We start from the raw sequence: 19688 nt of genomic DNA, 5'->3' as shown, positions 1-19688 counted from the left end.
AATCGCCAATACATTCATGAGTGTGGTCCAGTTCAGAAGGGCAGAGAAAGGCCTGGCGCCTCCGTGATGTGGCCGAGGTGGGCTTGTGCACCTGGCCCACTCGTTAGCTCCAGCCCTGAACAAAGCAGCCCGGATATGAACTGAGCCACAGCCAACCACTGTGGGGAGTCAGTGCCTGTTCACCTTCCTCCTGGAATTCATTGCCATGACCCTCATCACAGAATTGAAATAAAGCCTGAGGCCGCACCACTCATCGCAAACCACACAGGTGCCTCTGCTGCAGTGATGGGACAGGAGGACGACGAACCCTGGCACCAGACATGCTGCCCAGTCAGAGAGACGGAAGAGTTTTATGAAGCAATAAATTAAAACAGCAGTAGTCTAGCCAGAGAAGGAAGTGGAGGTGGCGTCTGGGTGACAGGGGGAGGGAGGGAAGGGCCTTTTTGCTTTAGTTTTCAAGGCCTGCGCTTTCCTATCGGTGTCCTTTGTCACACTCTCCCGGCTTTTTGTAGGCCACACCGCCAGCAGGCTGCTATAAGCTGCATTCACAGCAAACAACAGCCATGCCTGAGCTGGCAGGCAGTGTTTTGGCGGCTGATGGCGGGAGCCTCTCCCAAGGAACCAAAAAGTGATTTGAAGGGATGAGCAGAGAGCAGGTGAGGGGGCAGATCAGTGGCAGGTGCATGGTGGGTTGGGGAGGGGGAGTGCGCATGGCGGTTTAGGGCCAAAAAGAAACCTTGTTGAAAGGCAGAAAAGGTGAAGGGTTGAAGCAGTGCCTTCTCGCCCCCTCCCCAGAGGGAAAGGAATCAAGGTGCCAAGACTGAAAGGGGGGGGGTGGCCTATTTGGAGAGGCCTGGCAGGGCCATGTGGAAATGCCAAAGGCTTTCTCCCTCTGCAAATGTCACGGAGGCCCCCTCTCAAACCTTAGGCCCCTGCGCACTGCCTTACAAAAGATAAGACTCGCTGGACCATTTTTAACCTTTTCCCTGACAGCCAAGCTTTTCTGGGCCCTCTTAGAGTTGGTTAGGTGAGGCTGGGTCACTGACCACTCCAATAACACTGATTTACATTCCACCTTCAAAGCTTGTTACAAACACAGAAAGAAAGAAAAGGAAAACCCCCACTAACCACTTGCCCACCCCCGCCCTCCCCATTTCTAAAAGTCCCCAGTAACTGGGAAGAGAAAGCCATCCTGGGCCCTGATCCTTCACTCCAAGCGCTGGGGCGCATTGCTCTCTCTGTTCCCCACAGGCGTTGGTGGCCTGCCTTTAGAGATTGCTGTTGCCCTGGAGACCAGCAGAGCAGCTCAAGGCCTGGCAGTCGGGAGGAGAGTCGTGAGCCGCCGAGGTGGTTCGGGTGACGGCGGCGGCAGCCTGCGCCAAGCAGAGCCATTGGAGCAGAGCTCTGGGTGGCCACCACCTCCTCATCCTGTGCGAGACAGGAACTCATGATCCAAGCTCCTTGGCACGTAGTCCGGATGCCAGAGGGGTGTGGGGTCTCCCTAGGGAGAAGAGGCATCAGTTGCTGGACCCCTGCTGCACCACTGGGATAGGGAAAGAGGCTCCCCCTGGGATGCTACACCAGGGCAGTTCGGGCCTCGGTCCTTCCCACGCTGGCACTGCTGCTCTTCCGGCGCAGGCCAGGGGTGGCGATGCTGCTGTAGCCTTCGTTTGGGCAGCCGTGTTGCAAGAGGATGTCAGTGCATTCCTGGCTCCCTGATTGGCGGGCGTAGAAGAGGGCTGTGTGCCCAGTGGCGTCGCACGCCTTCACGTCAGCCCCATACTGTGGGGGGAAAGAGCGGTTGAGCCGTGTTAGGAACCCCAAGGTGCTCACTCAAAGAAGACACAAACATACACCTAGGCTCATGCTGAGAATTGGGAAATTAGGGTTTCACTGAGTCAACAGCGTACGTTGACTTCCCTTCCACTTCTCCTCTAAGCTACCTCTCTCACCACCACCTTACTTCCCTTGTTAGCTTTTTCTCAGACTCTCTCCTGCTTTCCCCACAGCTGTAACGGCAGGCTAGAACAACTTCCTAGGGCTGGGACACTGCCCTCTTGCTTGGGTTCAGTTATGATTGGGCTGAGTTTGGCAAGGGCCTGGTTTGTTCTGGAGTCTGCCAAACCACCTGTGACTACTATCTTGGTTTTTTTTTAAAAAAAAACAACAACCCTTCTTTCCCATCCATTCCAAAGAGCCTTTCAGTAAATAACTACTCCTGTGCCCCCACACAGTGTCTGTGCAGCAGACACTTCCAACCTGCCAAGCTGACATACGGCTCTAGCAGCACACTAGCCAGCTACCCCCTGCTGCAACGTAGTACCAAGTTATCCTGTGTATGGAATGGTCCACCAACATTTTTATGCATCCTGCTGACCCTTGCTAACACTATCTAGATTACTGTTTTGATTTTAACTTAGAACAGTTAAACCATGAGAACTACGGGGGGGGGCAGTTTGGGGAAATCTGCTAAGCAGCACAAATACTTTGGCCTGGGATGGTCACTGCCAAAAACTGCTGGTGGGAGGACACACAGATTAGAAGCTATGCTAGTCCATCCATCCCAGTACGGTCCACTCTGATTGGCAGAGGGTCTCAGGTAGAAGTATTTCACGTCACCTGCAACCTGATCCTTTATATATATATATATTGAAAACCTGGATATGCCAGGGATTGAACTTGGGCCCTTATGTAAATCGCATGCTCTGCTAGTGAACTCTGGCCCCTTTCCCTTATATCGATTGCAGGTTGAAGCTCCATGGGCTTTAGATTTGGACCATGGGTGCTCTGCATTTTTTTTAAGGCTGCTTTTTAAAATCTCAGCTGAATCATTTCTTAAAGAGCCCACATTGCAGTTGTACATGCTACCACAGAACTGTCTTAATGTGATTTGGGGCTAGGGCATGGGAAATGGTGCTTTTGATGAGTAACTCAGAGCTTCTAGTCGATGTATACAAGCTACAAAAAGCAGCATGAAAGAGGGGGACCTAAACTAGCCATATGGAGTAACTCATGAGAGTCAGCTCTATGGCAGCCCTTGTAGACAATTGTCTCTTGTTTTTCTTTCTCCCTATGTAAGGGTCTCATCTGCACTCTGCATTTAAAGGGGGCTGAGGGATGTTAGGAGACCCCTATTGCCCTCCCAGAGCTACTATTTCCAGAGTGGTTTATGAATCCATCAACCCCTGCATCCAGGGAACTTTGGGAAGAGAAATAAAGGTCTCCTAGCAACTCTCAGCAGCCTTAACAGACTACACTACTCAGGATTCTTTGGGGCAAGCCTTGACTGTTGAAAGTGGTATGATACTGCTTTAAGTGTAGAGTGCAGATAGGGCCTTAATCCTTTTTGACCCAGGGCACATGAAGAGAGCTGGAAGGGAACATCTGCTTCCCTTGGATCCCCAACATCCTTCACCGTCTACTGCCAAGAACTTACCCATAGAATCATAGAATCATAGAGTTGGAAGAGACCACAAGGGCCATCGAGTCCAACCCCCTGCCAAGCAGGAAACACCATCAGAGTACTCCTGACATATGGTTGTCAAGCCTCTGCTTAAAGACCTCCAAAGAAGGAGACTCCACCACACTCCTTGGCAGCAAATTCCACTGTCAAACAGCTCTTACTGTCAGGAAGTTCTTCCTAATGTTTAGGTGGAATCTTCTTTCTTGTAGTTTGGATCCATTGCTCCGTGTCCGCTTCTCTGGAGCAGCAGAAAACAACCTTTCTCCCTCCTCTATGTAACATCCTTTTATATATTTGAACATGGCTATCATATCACCCCTTAACCTCCTCTTCTCCAGGCTAAACATGCCCAGCTCCTACCCAGACCAGAAGCTACCCAGAAGCTACCTACCCAGACCAGAAGCTGAGTAATAACCACATGTGCCAGGTCACATGCCACGTGCAGCGCTGAGCGCCGGTCTTTGTCGCCCGTGGGGGCGTTGATCTGATCCTTGGAGCTGTGGGCCAGCAACAGCAGCACAGCACCCAGGTCCTGGTCCAGCACGGCCTGGAAGAGCTGGCACCCGAGGGAAAGTTCAGACGGGGGCAGCGGTGCCAAGAACAGCCGCTGCTCGTATTTGGCTCGAATCCATGATTCCCGCTCTTCCCTGGGAAGACAGAGAGACAAAGAGGGGTTATGATGGCTATAGGCAAATTCCAGTTTCGGAGTCTGTATGCTGCGGAATACAAGGGGAACAGAAGGGAAGGGCTATTGTGCTTATGACCCTGGTTAAGGTTTCTTCCCCCCAGTGAGAAACAGGACTGGATGGAATAGTTGGCATGATCCACCCAGCATGGTCCTTCTTAAGTAGAGAAGACCATCCCGCCAAGTGAAGAATAAACTAGATGATTCTCAGGGACCCAACTCCATAATATAATCATTCTGAGTCTAAGCACCGGCCTAGCACTAAAAGGAAAGAGCAAAACCCATAACAATGTACACCTAGAGTTTGTAATCGGTGAATGTAAATGGATTCTCTGTGCCCTTACATCTGCAAAAAGATTGATACTGATACATTGGAAAGACAAAAATATAGCCTCTTTTGATCAATGGATAGATGACATGACAACTCTTGCAACCCATGAACAGATCATTTTCAGATGAAGATTATGTATGGACAAATTTAACAATATTTGGAACTTATTTATTGAAACCATAGTGACCCATGAATCGATGTATATTTGAGAGAAACAGTATGTTCAATCATTTACATATATGTTCTATAGTTCTGTAATCTTAATTATATTTTATTTTCATATTGTTGTTTTTCCTCTGACTTTTAATATGTTTTATGTATTATTTTTCTTTTTTACTTTAACTCATTGTATTATTATTATTATTATTATTATTATTATTATTATTATTATTATTTTATTTAAGTGTAGCTATTAAGTAGGACCACAAACTCCAATCAGTTAAGGGCACAATAAGCCAGGCAAAGTGACGCCATTTTGAGAGAAAGTGTGGCAAGTGCTTAAGTTCCCCCATCTACCCCAGGTACCAGTCTAAACAGGTAGTTTAACAGCGCAATTCTGTGCATGTGGACTCAGAATTTAACGCCCACGACTTTCGACAAGATTACGCTTCTGCACAGGGCTGCAGCCTTAGGTCCTGGAGGCTCCAGTTGTGGCTGTGTTATGGTGGCAGCTTGCCCTGCACTCACCGTGACGACTCGCAAGTGGGTTTCCGGCGTCCTTGCGTGCATTTCTCCCAGACACTGTTGGCCGTTTCGTTGCCGATGGAGGTGAGGACCAGCGTGAGCTCCAGTGGCCAGTCGTCCAAGTCGAGGGAGCGGACCCGGGAGAGGTGGGTGCCAAGGTTCCGGTGGATGCCAGAGCACTCAATGCAGATCAACGCCCCCAAGTTCAGGCTGGCCCAGGTTGGGTCTGGGGGTGAGACAAGCCAGCCAATCAGAAATCAGGGAAGGCTCCTCTCGCCCCCTGCAAAGAGCTCATAGAGCTACAATTCCCAGAGTTCTTTAGGAAGTGAGGTTGTTAAACCACTCTGGGAATTGTAGCTCTGAAAGGGGAATAGGAATTTCCTACTAGCTCTCTGCTCTTTTTGCAGACTACAGTCGCTAGGATTCTTTGGGGGAAGCCATAACAGTTTAAAGTGGCATGATGCTCTTTAAATGCATAGTGAAGATGGGGCCTTACTCTTGCACAAAGCTTCTGCTCATCATGCCAAGATCCACCTTGAACTGCTCACCTGTCTTTTTAAAGGTTTCCTCTACCTCCCCCTGACAATCATATGCTCCACCGAAGAAAGCTTGGAGCTTTTGATTTTCCTGCCCACAAACAAGGGACTGTGCCATCTTCCAGTGAAACAATGGCTTTCTACTGCCTTCACATCTGAGCCCCAGGAGTTAGCAAGTTAATGCTACAATACCCCAAATGAACAGACAAGAAAGACATGCAACAATCCAGGACAGCAAAGTTCAATTGCTTCACAGACTTAAAACCCCCATCAGTCCCAACCAACGTGGTCAATGTTCAGGTTTGATGGGAATTGTAATCCAAAACATCTGGAGGGAACCAGATTGAAGAAGGCTGATCTAGTGGACAGGGACTAGGGAGACCTGGGTTCATGTCCCTGCTCACCATGTGACATTGGGCCTGTACCCCACTCTAGCCCAACCTACTTCAGACTGCTGTTGTAAAGATAAAGGAGGATTTTTGTACGCTGCTTTGTGAAATAAGGCTGGGATAAAATTTTTAAAAGAATTAAACGCACTCAATCCCAGCTCACTCCTGTTCCCCCACCTGCAACTATGGCATTTTGCCTATCATAGATTGTTTCATCTTGGGCAGAAGTCACACCCTCTCTCTGTTCTGCATAGCATCTAGCACATAAAATAAAGATTACATAGATCCTCTTGTCTCCAGACAGGATTAACCAACGTGCTGAAAGGGAACTACCCGTTCCTAAGGAACTGGCAGAAAGCAGAGCTGTGTGGTGCCAAATGGCAGCACTAATATCTCAATAGCTTTAGTGCTAATAATACCCAAGGATCAATCACTGCCACCCTGGGGGAAAACACACACACACACACACACCTGGAATCTCTTTAGATCCGACTGCATACAAAAGAGAAATACTTACTCAAGGCCCCACAGTCCACACATAAGGAATTGCCTTTGGCATTACGGATGGCCTGGATTGCCACTGCTTCACTCTGGCTGTCCATGCGAGCCTGTAGGGATAGAGACAGAGGGTGCATCTTCCTGCTAGCCTTTTCTTCAGAGCGCTCGAAGCCTGGTCTCCCTCCCCAAGGAGGTCCCTCTTCAAACCTTGAGCATGGTTCTCACTTTGCATGCCAGTCTTCACCCCTAACTGCAACAGGGTGGCCCCTGGAGACATTGCCTTGTGCCATGGACTTTCCTTATTTGAGCTGAGACAAATGGGATCACAGAGGAGCTGACTCTGAGATGGGACCTGCTTTATGGAACGCTCTACGCAGGGAGGTCGATCGAGAACCCTACCTCGCCCCAAGCTTTTGCACTGCGTGTTTGGATTTCTACTGTTTTCTCTGTTTGTGTTGATTTTGTTGTATTTTTTTTTGTACGGTTCTTATGCAAGTTGCTGTTTCCACACTCCCTATTCAGAGTAAAAAAAAACTCATCACCACCAAACACCCGGGGTGGGGGTGGGGGGTGGAGATGTTCTTCCGTGGTGCCAGAAAAATGGGGAGAGTGTTGGGAAAATGGAGAGCTATTACAGAAAAGGCCCATCTATATAACACACAGGTGGCGCTGTGGGTTAAACCACAGAGCCTAGGACTTGCCAATCCGAAGGTCGGGGGTTCGAATCCCCGAGAAGGGGTGAGCTCCCGTTGCTCGGTCCCTGCTCCTGCCAACCTAGCAGTTCGAAAGCGCGTCAAAGTGCAAGTAGATAAATAGGGACCGCTCCGGCGGGAAGGTAAACAGCGTTTCCGTGCGCTGCTCTGGTTCGCCAGAAGAGGCTTAGTCATGCTGGCCACATGACCCGGAAGCTGTACGCCGGCTCCCTCGGCCAATAAAGTCAGATGAGCGCTGCAACCCCAGAGTCGGTCATGACTGGACCTAATGGTCAGGGGTCCCTTTACCTTTATATAACACGTTAAGTGGAAGGTGTGATCATGACAACTACATGGAAACCAATATTGAGACAGGCAAGCCTAGATCATTGACGGTAGAGTTATGTGTGTGTGTGTGTCCGTGGATTTTTTTTTTTGGGGGGGGGGGAGATCAGTACCTTGTTCTTGCTACTCTCGCAGCACTGCAAGCTAGCCAAGATCTGGCTCTCAATGGCCTGGACCCAGGAGTCCCTCTCTTCAATGGTGCTGGCTTCGAAATGCCATGTCTGCCCTGTACTGGAGACGATGATGAACTCAAAGTTCTCCTCCTCTGTGGATACAAAAGAGCAGGTTCCAGCTGGACCGCAGTGGAGGCTGGATGAACCCTAGGGCTTCCAACCAACATATTTTCCCTCCCTGCGCTCCCCTAAGGGGCAGGTTCAACACAACCAGAGAATGGGGAGAATGCCCTGCAGGGGGAATGACATGGACAAGAGCCACGGCTTGTGCTCGCTAACAGCCCCAAACCCCATAAGGAGAGCCAGAGGCAGAGTTTTAAGGCACACACCTTCCTGAGAGCACGAGTCCCATGATTACACTTATTCAAATATTTGCCACTGCCAACGTGCAGACATATTTGCTACTGCAAAAGTATTTACACAGCGCCCTGAGTTGCGGAATGCTGTACAATGTGTGTTTTGCCTGGGGTTTTTTTTGCCGGCTTTCACAACCGTGCTATAAACTGCCAGTTCCCATGTTACAGATGGGAGGGGGGCAGGGGGAGTGAAAAAATGGCACACACTGTGGGGTCCAGAAGAGGCAGGGTTTGAACTCAGGTCCCCTCAGCCCCAGGCCTGCGGCTTGAATAAATGGGCCTTAGTCTCTTCCGGAGTCTTCAAGAAAATCTCCAAAAGTTAACGGTAGCGGCAGTGCCCTTAGTAAGGGCAACTAAAAGGTGACAAGCAAACAAGCAAGGTTTTTAGTTCATCAAAACCCTTAATCAGGTTGGTGGAAGAACACAACAACGACAACCACCAGGGCATTAAAAAGGGGCTGGTGCCATAATGCCACAAGGTGGTGGCTTTCCAAACTCTCCCCCTTCAGGACTCTCTGTCCTGTGTTGGCGTGCCTGCCAAGGAACCTCTGGGCACGGCAGAGGTTTCTGGGGTAATGCATTCTAGGGCACCCATGGGGCCTTCCTGTTCACCTGCACACACTAAGAGGGTACTCCAGGCACACCCAGCAATCCCCAAGGCTGTACAGTGCAGGACGAGATGGGGCTTATCTGTCATTACAGATCTTCCAGTTGAGGAAGCCCTGAGGAGCCCGCAGGCTCTGTGGAACACAGTTTGGAAACAGCCATCTTAAAGGAATTCCAGGAGCTCAGCCACCTTTGCAAACCCGATGTGAGCAGGGAGGGACATTTTAACACTCCCCCGGGGCTGGGGGGTTGTTAAGGAGAGGCAGAATAGGATGGAAGCTTTCTTGATCACGGGGGAAGCGTTTTGGGGACAGACATCTATGCAGGCTGCACGTCACGATGTAAGCACAATCGCATGCAACAGGCGCCACGGCACAAAAGGAGCTCGCGCCTGCCCCCGCCACTCATTACCTGTTTTATAAATATTTCTTAAACTACCAAAGGTTTTTAATTTCCACATTTTACGCTTGGCTGCGGAGGGTCCGGAGGGGAAGCAGGAAGCGAGAGGCAGAGAAAGAGAAGGGAGGAAAAGAAGAAAGGGGAGAGTGTTCAGAGGAGGAGAAAAATAAGAACCAAAAAAAGCAGAGGCTATCCAGAACCCAGAGGCCCAGGGGGTGGCAGTGGCGGTGGATGCGTGAAGAGTCGCAAGGGAGAGTGAGGGAGGAAGCTGCGTGAGCCACGACAACCCTTCCTGGGCAAGGGGGCATACAGCAAAACCGCAAGAGTGGAAATGAAAGGCTTCGCATCAGCTGCCTAGTGTAGACAGAACAGAAGAGGTGGGGGTGGGAGCGGGAAGCCCAGTTGGACTTGGGGTGGTGCCTTCCAGACTCAGAATCTGTGGGGTGCTACCCTTCAAAAAACCTACTGGTTTCAGCATGGCCTCCCCACAGTCTAAATTCGTACTTCCTGAGGGTGGGCGGACTGAAGACAGTGCTGGCCTTTCCTCTAGATCAGGGGTGGCTAACATTTTCCTTGAACCCTTTGGCCAATTCTCCGCAAGTTATGGGGCCAAGAGTGGGTGTGGCCACCACACACTCTTAGTACTCATCCACATTTCCCCCAGGAAAATCCATTCTTTAGAGCTAAATCGGACCAAACGTCAATTGGATTTCTCTGGGTTGACATATGCTCCAATTGAGCACTAAAGAATGGGTTTTCCAGCGGGAAGCAGTCAGGCAAAGGCAAAACCGGTTGAACCCATGCCTACAAAGCAGGGGACAAGTGGACGTGTGGATGAGCCCTTGCATGCTGGCTGGAGCTGATGAGAGTTGGGAGTCTTACAACACTGAGAACCACAGGTTCCCCAGCCATGATCTAGTGTGATCCACTAGATCAGGCAGAGGGAGCTTCCAGTTCACAGACCACATTGGTCCCAGCAGAGACCATTTCCGCCCCACAGACAACCATCTGCTCCACACCCAACTTCATAAGATCAGAGATCATCACAGGAGCCATTTTCCCTTTGAAAACCAGCTTGCCTTCACAGTGATGTAAGGTGACTGACAGGCGGGTGGCTCTACTCACCTGTCAGCCACGATAAATACCCAATCCCAGTTCACAGGATCATTCCCTACATTTTTCTGAGGCAGAAGGAAGATGTGAAGTGGGAATTTGGGCAGAGTGCTTGGGGGTTCGCACTGTGGAAGGGAGTCTTCCCTCTCCTGCAAAGACTGTCACTCTGGCAAATACAGTGGTACCTCGCAAGACAAATGCCTCGTAAGATGAAAAACTCGCAAGACGAAAGAGTTTTTCGTTTTTTGAGTTGCTTCGCAAGACGGATTTCCCTATGGGCTTGCTTCGCAAGACGGAAACGTCTTGCAAGTTTGTTTCCTTTTTCTTGAAACCGTGCATTCAGGGGGTGCAGTTGCGACTTGACTTTGAGGAGCAACTCATAGCACGCGGTGTGGTAGCCTTTTTTGAGGTTTTTTAAGACTTTGGTGATTTTTGAAGCTTTTCCAAAATCCGTGCTTCGCAAGACGAAAAAAATCGCAAGACGAAAAAGCTCGCAGAACGAATTAATTTCGTCTTGCGAGGTACCACTGTATATGCATGTCTTCCCAGGAATGTGGCTACTTATTTTGAATGGTGAGGTGAGCAAGCTCCTTCTCATGTACTTATGAAAATTTGCATTACCAGGAGCAAACCAGCTGGGGCCACAACTTTTCCTACCCTAAAAAACAACGGGGTGGTCTTTCTACGATCTCAAAAATGTTAACGCCTATCTGAAGACAGAGACGATGTATGTACCTTTGTAACCCAAGAAAATCTTTAATAAAAACATTTTTAAAAAAATGTTAACCCCTGAAATGTAGGGTCAGTGTGATGTCACTACAGGCACCATTTTTAAAAATCAGCTCAATGCATCATTCCTAAGTCTGTCTCCGCAGTCTGGAGGGGCAAAGAGTGAGAGTTTGGATTTGATATCCCGCTTTATCACTACCCGAAGGAGTCTCAAAGTGGCTAACATTCTCCTTTTCCCTTCCTCCCCCACAACAAACACTCTGTGAGGTGAGTGGGGCTGAGAGACTTCAGAGAAGTGTGACTGGCCCAAGGTCACCCAGCAGCTGCATGTGGAGGAGCGGGGAATCGAACCCAGTTCACCAGATTACGAGTCCACCGCTCTTAACCACTACACCACACTGACTCTTGAGGTCAGGAGCCCACAAGCCAGTCTCCCTTGCAGACAAAACCAAGGCAGCTACCTCTTACCTTCTGCCTGCCCTGCAGACCCCTCTGTTTTTGAAGGAGTTGACAGCTTCTTCCTCCGGTGCTTCTTTCTGTCAACCATAGGGGATGGAGGTGGGTCTTTCCCACCGCTGCCAGGGCTGGAGAGCCCTTCTGCAGCCATGGCTACCTCTGCAGAAACATGCGGGAGAAACAGATCACATGGCTTCCAACTTCCCTCTGGGCTCAAAGCTGCCCTTTCCCAGCATCCTTTCTCCTCCATCCTGGGAGCTTCTAGGTCTGGGCTGAACTTACCAGCTTTGGAAGAGGACACAGATCGCTGCAGGCGCTCAGGTTTGCCTAAGAGTTTGATCGCTGGGTCGACCGGAGGATTCAGCAGACCTGGACTGGGGCAAGCTGGGGTGGAGGGGAAGAGAATGAAATAATGAAGCTGTGTCAGTCAGGACGTTCGCACAACTGGCCCAGAACTGCCACCTCTGACTTCCATCAGCACTTTAAAATCTCTCAGGTTTTCTCCAGGTTTCAACTGAAATAGGTGAAAACCTGTATACCCAATACCTTCTGCATGAAAAGCATTTGCAAAGAGTAAGCTGTGGCCTGTCAAGGTGTGAATATCCTAGTTTCCTAGATGTGAGTTCCTCAACATAGTACCCATGGGGCCCTAAGACATCACTTGCTCTTCCCATTTTAGTTCATCTAAATAACTATGGCTTTTGAGGGGGTGGGTGGGTATCTGATTTTTTAATTTTTTTGGCCTGCATTCTATTTGTTTTGTTGGAGGTGTGGGTGTTTTGGGGTATGGATTCTGAGCATTGCCAGTCAGCATTCTTTTGTGAAATGAATTTTGTGGTACCCACAACAGTTTCTGAGATTTCTAAACGTGCCCCATTTCTCAGAAAAAATTGGGGACTCCTGGGCTGTGGCTTGGAGAAGCAGAATGACCAGGGCTGGTTATTTACACAGCCATTTCATCAGTCTGAACCAGTGAGAAATCACAGCAGAGTGTCCAGAGCTAAGCCTAAATCTCTCCTGAGCGTATCTTCAGCTCAAAATAGGTTGAGGCTCAAAAGATGAAATGGGCCACTGGTTAGGCTCCCATTTCTTCCCCCCATCGCCAATCCCACCCCTGGTGCTATAATTTCACCACCTTTGAATGAGGCAGCAAATATAAAAGGGCCTTAGGCTTTATCCCTGCTTCCACTTGTGCTGTACATACAAGGGAAAATTCTACAATTTGCAGTCGCAAGCCTTCCTGCAGGGGCCGCTGCTGCTTCATCTTACAGCTGTTTTTCCCACATTTAAGGCTGAAGGGAAAATTCAGTTCTCTAGGTTTGTGAATTAAACTGAAACGATTATACTTAGCAAATGCTCCAATTCAACTTGGCACCATTAGACACCTCGGAACAAAGAAATATGACTTCATTTCATAAGCTAAGCTAATTGCCCAAAGCCAAAATTCATCATAATTTTTTTTTTAATTAGAGCTTTGATTAGATTAGATAGGAATCAATTCTTCGATTTGAGCATTTTCACAGAGGAGGAGAAGGTGTGCAGCACCTCCAGGAAATCCGAACATATCGTGGAGTTCATTTACTGCAATCGTGCAGGAAGGGAATCTTGTGTTTTGGAGCTGGAACTCCTTGCAGCAGATGTACATAACTTGTGTCCCACCAACCACGAATGGGGATGTATTAAGAGGAGCTCGATAGACCAACCTTGTAAATAACCACTAGCCTGGTCACCTGTGGTAAAATGGTGACAAAAGCAGGGAAGCTTTATTGAAGCCGGCTCTTTTTATCTTCTGGGTACAAATGCCTAACGTAGGCGCACGCTGCCAGGCTGGTTAGAAGAACTGGCTGTGGAATAGTTCCAGTAAATTAGTTGCATGGCGGCAATACAATAGATCTCCTGGGTTTGCTGCCTGCCCAAGACTGCAGAAAGTGGGGGGAGGGGGTGTCAAGATTCTAGCAGACAGTCATGGGGGGGGGGCTGATATGCAGGTGGGTCACAAGAGGCCCCACTGTATGGATTTTTACATCCTATGTTGGAAAGAGGTGAATGGTTCTGATGTACAACGAGGAGGAGGAGGAAGGGCGATCGCTCCCCATCAGGGGGCAAATTGCATGCTGCTTAAGAAGTGGTTGGAATGTACAGAACTGAGCCAGTGTGGTGTAGTGGTTAAGAGTGGTAGTCTCGTAATCTGGGGAACCGGGTTCGTGTCTCCGCTCCTCCACATGCAGCTGCTGGGTGACCTTGGGCCAGTCGCACTTCTTTGAAGTCTCTCAGCCCCACTCACCCCACAGAGTGTTTGTTGTGGGGGAGGAAGGGAAAGGAGAATGTTAGCCGCTTTGAGACTCCTTAAAGGGAGTGAAAGGCGGGATGTCAAATCCAAACTCTTCTTCTTCTTCTTCATTTCCTTTCTAAGGTTCCATCGCCGTGGGACGATATTTCTATTTTCATCGGACATAATTCAATCCCAAATGGAAGCTATTTCTCCATTTTGATGTTGTTTCCTATGACCATAAGGGTATTCCAAAACATACCCAGGGACTCGCCTCCCATTTTGGATTTAATTGGAAGACTGGGAAATATTATGCACATTTGCAGATTTTTGAACGCCCACGCACCACTTTTTGGGTGATGTCCCCCAGCTCATGTTCATGATTTGATACTCTTGATCTGTTTTACGCGGTGCGTGAGTTTCTTAGGGAGTCATCTGGGACTTCAGTGGTTCCCAAACAGTTCTCATGGGCTACTTGAAAATTGCTGATTTTCTTGGCGGAACATTTAATGCCTTTTCTGCTTGTTGTAGCAATGTTGTTAGATGTTGCATGACTTTTAATTGTATTTTTGCTGATCATGTTGTATTTCATTGGATTACAAATTGCATTCAATGGAATACGAATTATAATACGATAAAATACAATCTAAGAAGCAATAAAAATCGAAAAGCAGTATGAATATTTAATGCCACAGACCACCTGAATGAAGCTTGTGGAAGCCCTATTTTAGATCACTTATGTCTTTAATTATTTTGCCACTGTGAGCAGAATGTGGTTTTTATTTCCTGCTCGCAGATGATTCACTTTTTAAGAGGTTGACTTATTTTCTGGATTCCTATGTCTGTATCAGTAGAATAAAAATATTTCAGGAGGAAGCCACTTCAAACTTTCTCACATTAAATACTCACAGACAGATTATCTGACAATCTCACACACACCAGTTTCCCAGCACATGGCATGTGCAAACTGGCCTGTCATGACAGCATGCACATGTACAGAGAAAGAGACACATGTTCAACCATCATGCATGACATGTGGGTTTCTCTCTCTCCCCCCCCCCATACGAGGGTTTTTCCCATGTAGGAAGGCGTGTCATAGCTGAGCCAGCCCTTCGTTAAAAACACTATTTTGTTGTTTTTCATGATTTCCTTCTGTTACACCCTTCCTTGGCTGTTACTAATTAAGGTTAAACAAAAGTGTGAGTGCATCAACATCAGAGTGCCGGGGGGGGGGGGACGCTTGGCTTCCCCAGTGGCTGGAATCTCAGAGAATTGCAAATCAAGAAAACACAACGTATCGGGAGTGTGAACTAACAAGCAGTAATTATACACACACCTACACAGCCAAACACCATGCAAGTATTCCTTCCCTGGCAAACCTGCAAGTGTCAGAGCTCTGATTTTTGTGCTGCTGCTGCCCAAGAAACCCCATTTGAGTCTCACACTGAGGCATCAACCTGCCTAGCTAGGATGTCCAGGCCACACGTGACACTCAGTGTGTTGTAGTGTGATCCCTAAAGGTGCTGGGGCAGGGAAGGAACTGTGGGATGTAAAACACAGGAGCAGTCAATTACAACATTCCTAGAGTGTACATGTTAAGACATGGGGAGGGATGTCTGTCCAGCCAGCAGGTAAACTGCCTGGGACAGACTTCCTCCGCATGCGACCATGTGGCCTCACCTGTGCAGGTAATGGTAAAAGCACAGGGCAGGGCAGCCATCTCTCTCTTGCTCTCTCTCCTCATCTTTGACGAAGCAACATCTGCTAAAGATGACCTCTTGGCTCCCAGCCAAGAGAGGAGAAAGAGACTATCTTCCTATAAGATAGATTCTAAATGTATTTTACCTTTTTAAGCCTGTCTGCCTTCTGGGATCCTATTGTGAACAGAACGTGAGTAAACTCTTTTATACTTTTATGAAAGACTGTGTAGTGTCTTGTATTTTAAAAGGGAACAAAGGGGAAATTACCAGAGTAATTATTATAGAGGTTCTAGCGAACCAGAGAACACGTTACCGTTGCGAACTTAAAAAGGGGAATGTCTAACTCTGCTGATATTTTGGGAACTTGTTAGCACAAGTTGGGTAAGGATATAATCTCACAATATATCCTCTCCTGCATCTGTGAACATTCCCACAGGAACAAAGCACTCGGGGTCTCCTGTTAAAGTTAAAAATCCTCTCCTGCTCCTACCCCAGCAACTTGAAAGGGTTTGGGTTTTTTTTCTTAATGTCAAGAGATACAACCGCTGCAGTGCGCTCCCATCCTCAATCTGCTTATGCCCATGATGTGGGAACAAGTCGCTTACTGCTGGTGTCCCCGACTCCTACGCTGCTCACGTCTTTGACCAAACCGTTGATGCTCGAGGAGGTGCCACAGGCAGAGATGGCTCTGGGTGGGCGTTTGCCGGGCACCTTGACGGTGGTGCGGAGCAGGTCCATTTCTTTGCCGTGGCTGCTATGGATATAGTCCTGCAAAGGCACAAAGACCAGATTCTTTTTGGGTGGGGCGGGAATTAGGAGAATGGATCACATGCACACACATACTGAATGGTGCAGCTGTTTTGGACACGGGTTAGGGATGGACAGAACGCTATGCACCCAGTCTCTGTGTCCCTTGCACACAAGTAGACCAGCAGGTCTGTTACACCAACTGATTGTGTGGATTTTTAGGTGAAATCTGGAAAAAAACCCACACGCTTTTAAAATGCACCTGTTGGAAGCACACATCTTTTTCTTCACACCATTGCCCAGGGACTGGTGTTATGGCATCATGTGCGGCCACTTCCTGGGGCCTTTTTTTTTTTTTTTACATATAAATTTTTATTAATTAACATAAATAAATAAAACAAAACAAAATATATTAATTTCACATCGTTTTTCACAGCTTATTTCTCTTTTGGACTTCCCTCAGCTGTTCCGTAAATCATCCATAGTTATAATTTTAATTACACATTTCTCAAATTTATATTGACATTGTTTATCTCTTTTTTCCTATTCCCTTTAGACAATACTTCTTACTTTTTCACAGTGCTTCTTTAAATCCCTTAAGCGTCATCTGTCCCTCACTTATATATTCCAGATATTCCACAAATTTCCCCCAGTCCTCGATGAACTTTTGGTCTCTTAAGTATCTAATCTTCCCTGTCAATTTATCTAGCTCTGCGTAATCTAACAGTTTCATTCTCCACTCTTCCACAGTCGGTATTTCTTGTTGTTTCCATTTCTGGGCCAGTAACACTCTTGCGGCTGTAATTGCATATTGAAAAAATTTACAGTCTTTCCTTTTTATCTCATTTCCTACTATTCCTAACAGAAAGACTTCTGGTTTCTTTGTGAATGTATATTTTAGAATCTTCTTCAGTTCATTGTATATCTTTTCCCAGAAGTCTTTCACTTTCTTACATTCCCACCACATGTGATAAAAAGTACCTTCCTTATCTTTACATTTCCAACACTTATTGCATGTCTTATACATTTTTGCTAATTTTGCCAGTGTCATATACCATCTATAGAACATTTTCATCACATTCTCTTTTAACGTCATACAAGCAGTAAATTTTAAACCCTCCTTCCATAATTTTTCCCAGTCCTCAAATTGTATATTATAACCCACATCTCTGGCCCAACAAATCATTACCGATTTAACTTCTTCATCCTTCAAATTCCATTCTAACAACAGTTTATACATTTTGGATAGATTTTTACCATCATTATCTATAATTTCACTTTGAAATTTAGAATCCTTATCCGCAAAACCTCGTTCTTTACCATCTTTCCTAAACATCTCATTTGTTTGGAAGTAATGCAACCAATCATATACATGTTCTTTAACCTGCTCATAAGGTTTTATTTTCCATTTTTCTCCTTCTTTAAATAGCAATTGACCATATGTTGTCCACTTACTTCTCATATTAGTTTTCTTTACACTCATAACTTCTAGAGGTGACAGCCAGCGTGGCGTTCTAGGTTTTAATAGGTTTTTGTACCTATCCCATACCTCAATTAAAGGACCTCGGAAGATGTGGTTCTCAAAACCTTTATGGACTCTTTTATGGGGCCTTTTACTTGAAACCTTTGAATGAATGTCACAAGTACCATGCTTTCTAGCATCTCTAATCACCTAGAAATGTTTTGTAAAAAGAAAAGGATGTGGGCAAGAGCCAGAAAGCGCTGGGATTACCTTGCAAATAAAAACTCCAAAACAAAACAAAGAAAGCCCCTAGCAACAGCAACAATGTAAGCGTAAGTGGACCAGGCTCAGAACGGTCTGTAGAAATGTGATCTAATCCATATGTCTATTTTCCAATCTGGCCATGATCTGTTGGATGTCTCCCTCATACACATTTTGTGGTTTTATTGCAGTCTGCTGCCTTTAGATGGTAATGTGTAGCACTTGACAATGCGACTAGCCAAGCCCTGGTGTGTTTGGAGCTGATGGAAGCTAGAGTACATGGCGCACTTACATTAATGCTGGGGTGATAGAAGAGAAGCCCATTGCTGGAGAGAGTCACGTATTTTTTCTTCCACTCCTTGTTCAGAGAATTGCCGCTTCGTTTCAGCAGGAAACTCTAATGGGAGAGAGGCGGTGAAGGCCGGGGGTTACCGACGGTGCCCGGACTCTTGCAACCGGGGTTCAGAGGACTGGCAAACAGTTGCCAGGACAAATATAAGGAGGTCACCTGTTTGATGGGTATGGCTCGGCCACTTCCCGTGTTGTCCCCTCTGCTGTCCAGGCTCCGCTTCTCGGTGTCACTCCCTCTGCGATTCTGCAAAGAGACACAGCTGTGGTTCAAAGGTAACGTCCAACCACGGTTTGCCATTATGCCTTCACAAAACATGCCTTGCAAAATAGCCAGCAACATGAATCTGTAAACTATGGCTTGAAGCTAATTTACAAACCATCGTTCGGGCAAAGGGATGTTACAGTCGAAACAACAAAGCATGGGGTTTTTTTGGGGGGTGGGGCATTGCTTGCCCCAAAGCTGGGAATAGCCTAAGAAGCGAGGCAACAGACCTGAAAGTCTTTAGATACTGGGGCTGCTGGAGTTGCTTCCATGGCGGCCTGTCTCACCATCAAATCACACTGGGAGAGGGGAGGGAGGCCAGGGAAGGTTGAGGAGGGCAGGGCCCAGAAGAGATTCAAAAACAAGGGGAGCTGCCTTATTTGTTAATCTACTGTAATACAGTAATGCCTACTCTGAATGACAGCAGCGGTTATCCAGGGTGTTATAGAGAAACACTTAACCATCTCCTGTTACCCAATCCCTCGGTGTTGCTGTGGTTCACGATGTTGCCCCTTAATAAAGGTAAAGGTACCCCTGCCCGTACGGGCCAGTCTTGCCAGACTCTAAGGTTGTGCGCTCATCTCACTCTAGAGGCCGGGAGCCAGCGCTGTCCGCAGACACTTCCGGGTCACGTGGCCAGTGTGACAAGCTGCATCTGGTGAGCCAGCGCAGCACACGGAACGCCGTTTACCTTCCCGCTGGTAAGCGGTCCCTATTTATCTACTTGCACCCGGGGGTGCTTTCGAACTGCTAGGTTGGCAGGTGCTGGGACCGAGCGACGGGAGCTCACCCCGCCGTGGGGATTCGAACCGCCGACCATGCGATCGGCAAGTCCTAGGCACTGAGGTTTTACCCATAGCGCCACCCGCGTCCCTTGCCCCTTGATAGCAGAGGGTTATTTTCGGTCTGGACTAGGGAGTAGAGGAGAAATTTGATTCTGTTTGCATTTAAAGCTTCATTTCTCAAATTTGCATTTTCCAAAACAACGTGAGAACCAAAGCACAGCTACCCTTTGAAATATTTATCTGAATTTTGCAATGCTATTTTCTAGCCAAACCGTGCTTACAGAAATGTTCCTGAAAATAATGTACAAAAATGCGTGATTGCAAAAATGTGTAGCTCAGCCAGCACAGAATTAAAAATGTGTTTATTAGAAGAAAACCACACCAAAGACTCTTTTT

At 47.5% G+C, this 19688-nt stretch overlaps 1 protein-coding gene across 3 annotated transcripts in view; it reads right to left on the bottom strand.

Moving 5' to 3' along the window:
* Positions 1-449: 449 nt before the first annotated feature.
* Positions 450-19688, bottom strand: part of AGAP2 (ArfGAP with GTPase domain, ankyrin repeat and PH domain 2) — a 119796-nt gene continuing 100557 nt past the window's right edge. For 2 of the 3 annotated variants that reach the window (XM_081844299.1, XM_081844297.1), the window contains exons 9-19: positions 18403-18489; positions 18187-18291; positions 16030-16192; positions 11738-11839; positions 11468-11614; positions 9170-9229; positions 7737-7888; positions 6606-6696; positions 5167-5389; positions 3855-4110; positions 450-1782 (exon numbers count right to left, since the gene is read on the bottom strand). In XM_081844299.1, coding sequence (XP_081700425.1) covers positions 1576-1782; positions 3855-4110; positions 5167-5389; positions 6606-6696; positions 7737-7888; positions 9170-9229; positions 11468-11614; positions 11738-11839; positions 16030-16192; positions 18187-18291; positions 18403-18489 — 1593 coding nt within the window. In that variant the 3' untranslated portion in view covers positions 450-1575. The remainder of the gene's footprint in view (positions 1783-3854; positions 4111-5166; positions 5390-6605; positions 6697-7736; positions 7889-9169; positions 9230-11467; positions 11615-11737; positions 11840-16029; positions 16193-18186; positions 18292-18402; positions 18490-19688) is intronic. The other variant, XM_081844298.1, reaches the window with a different exon arrangement.

Source organism: Podarcis erhardii (genome assembly GCF_964252035.2).
Source record: "Podarcis erhardii genome assembly, chromosome: 2".
Lineage (NCBI taxonomy): Eukaryota > Metazoa > Chordata > Lepidosauria > Squamata > Lacertidae > Podarcis > Podarcis erhardii.
The sequence above is the reverse complement of the archived record's forward strand: the minus strand, read 5'-3'. Positions and strand labels throughout refer to the sequence as shown.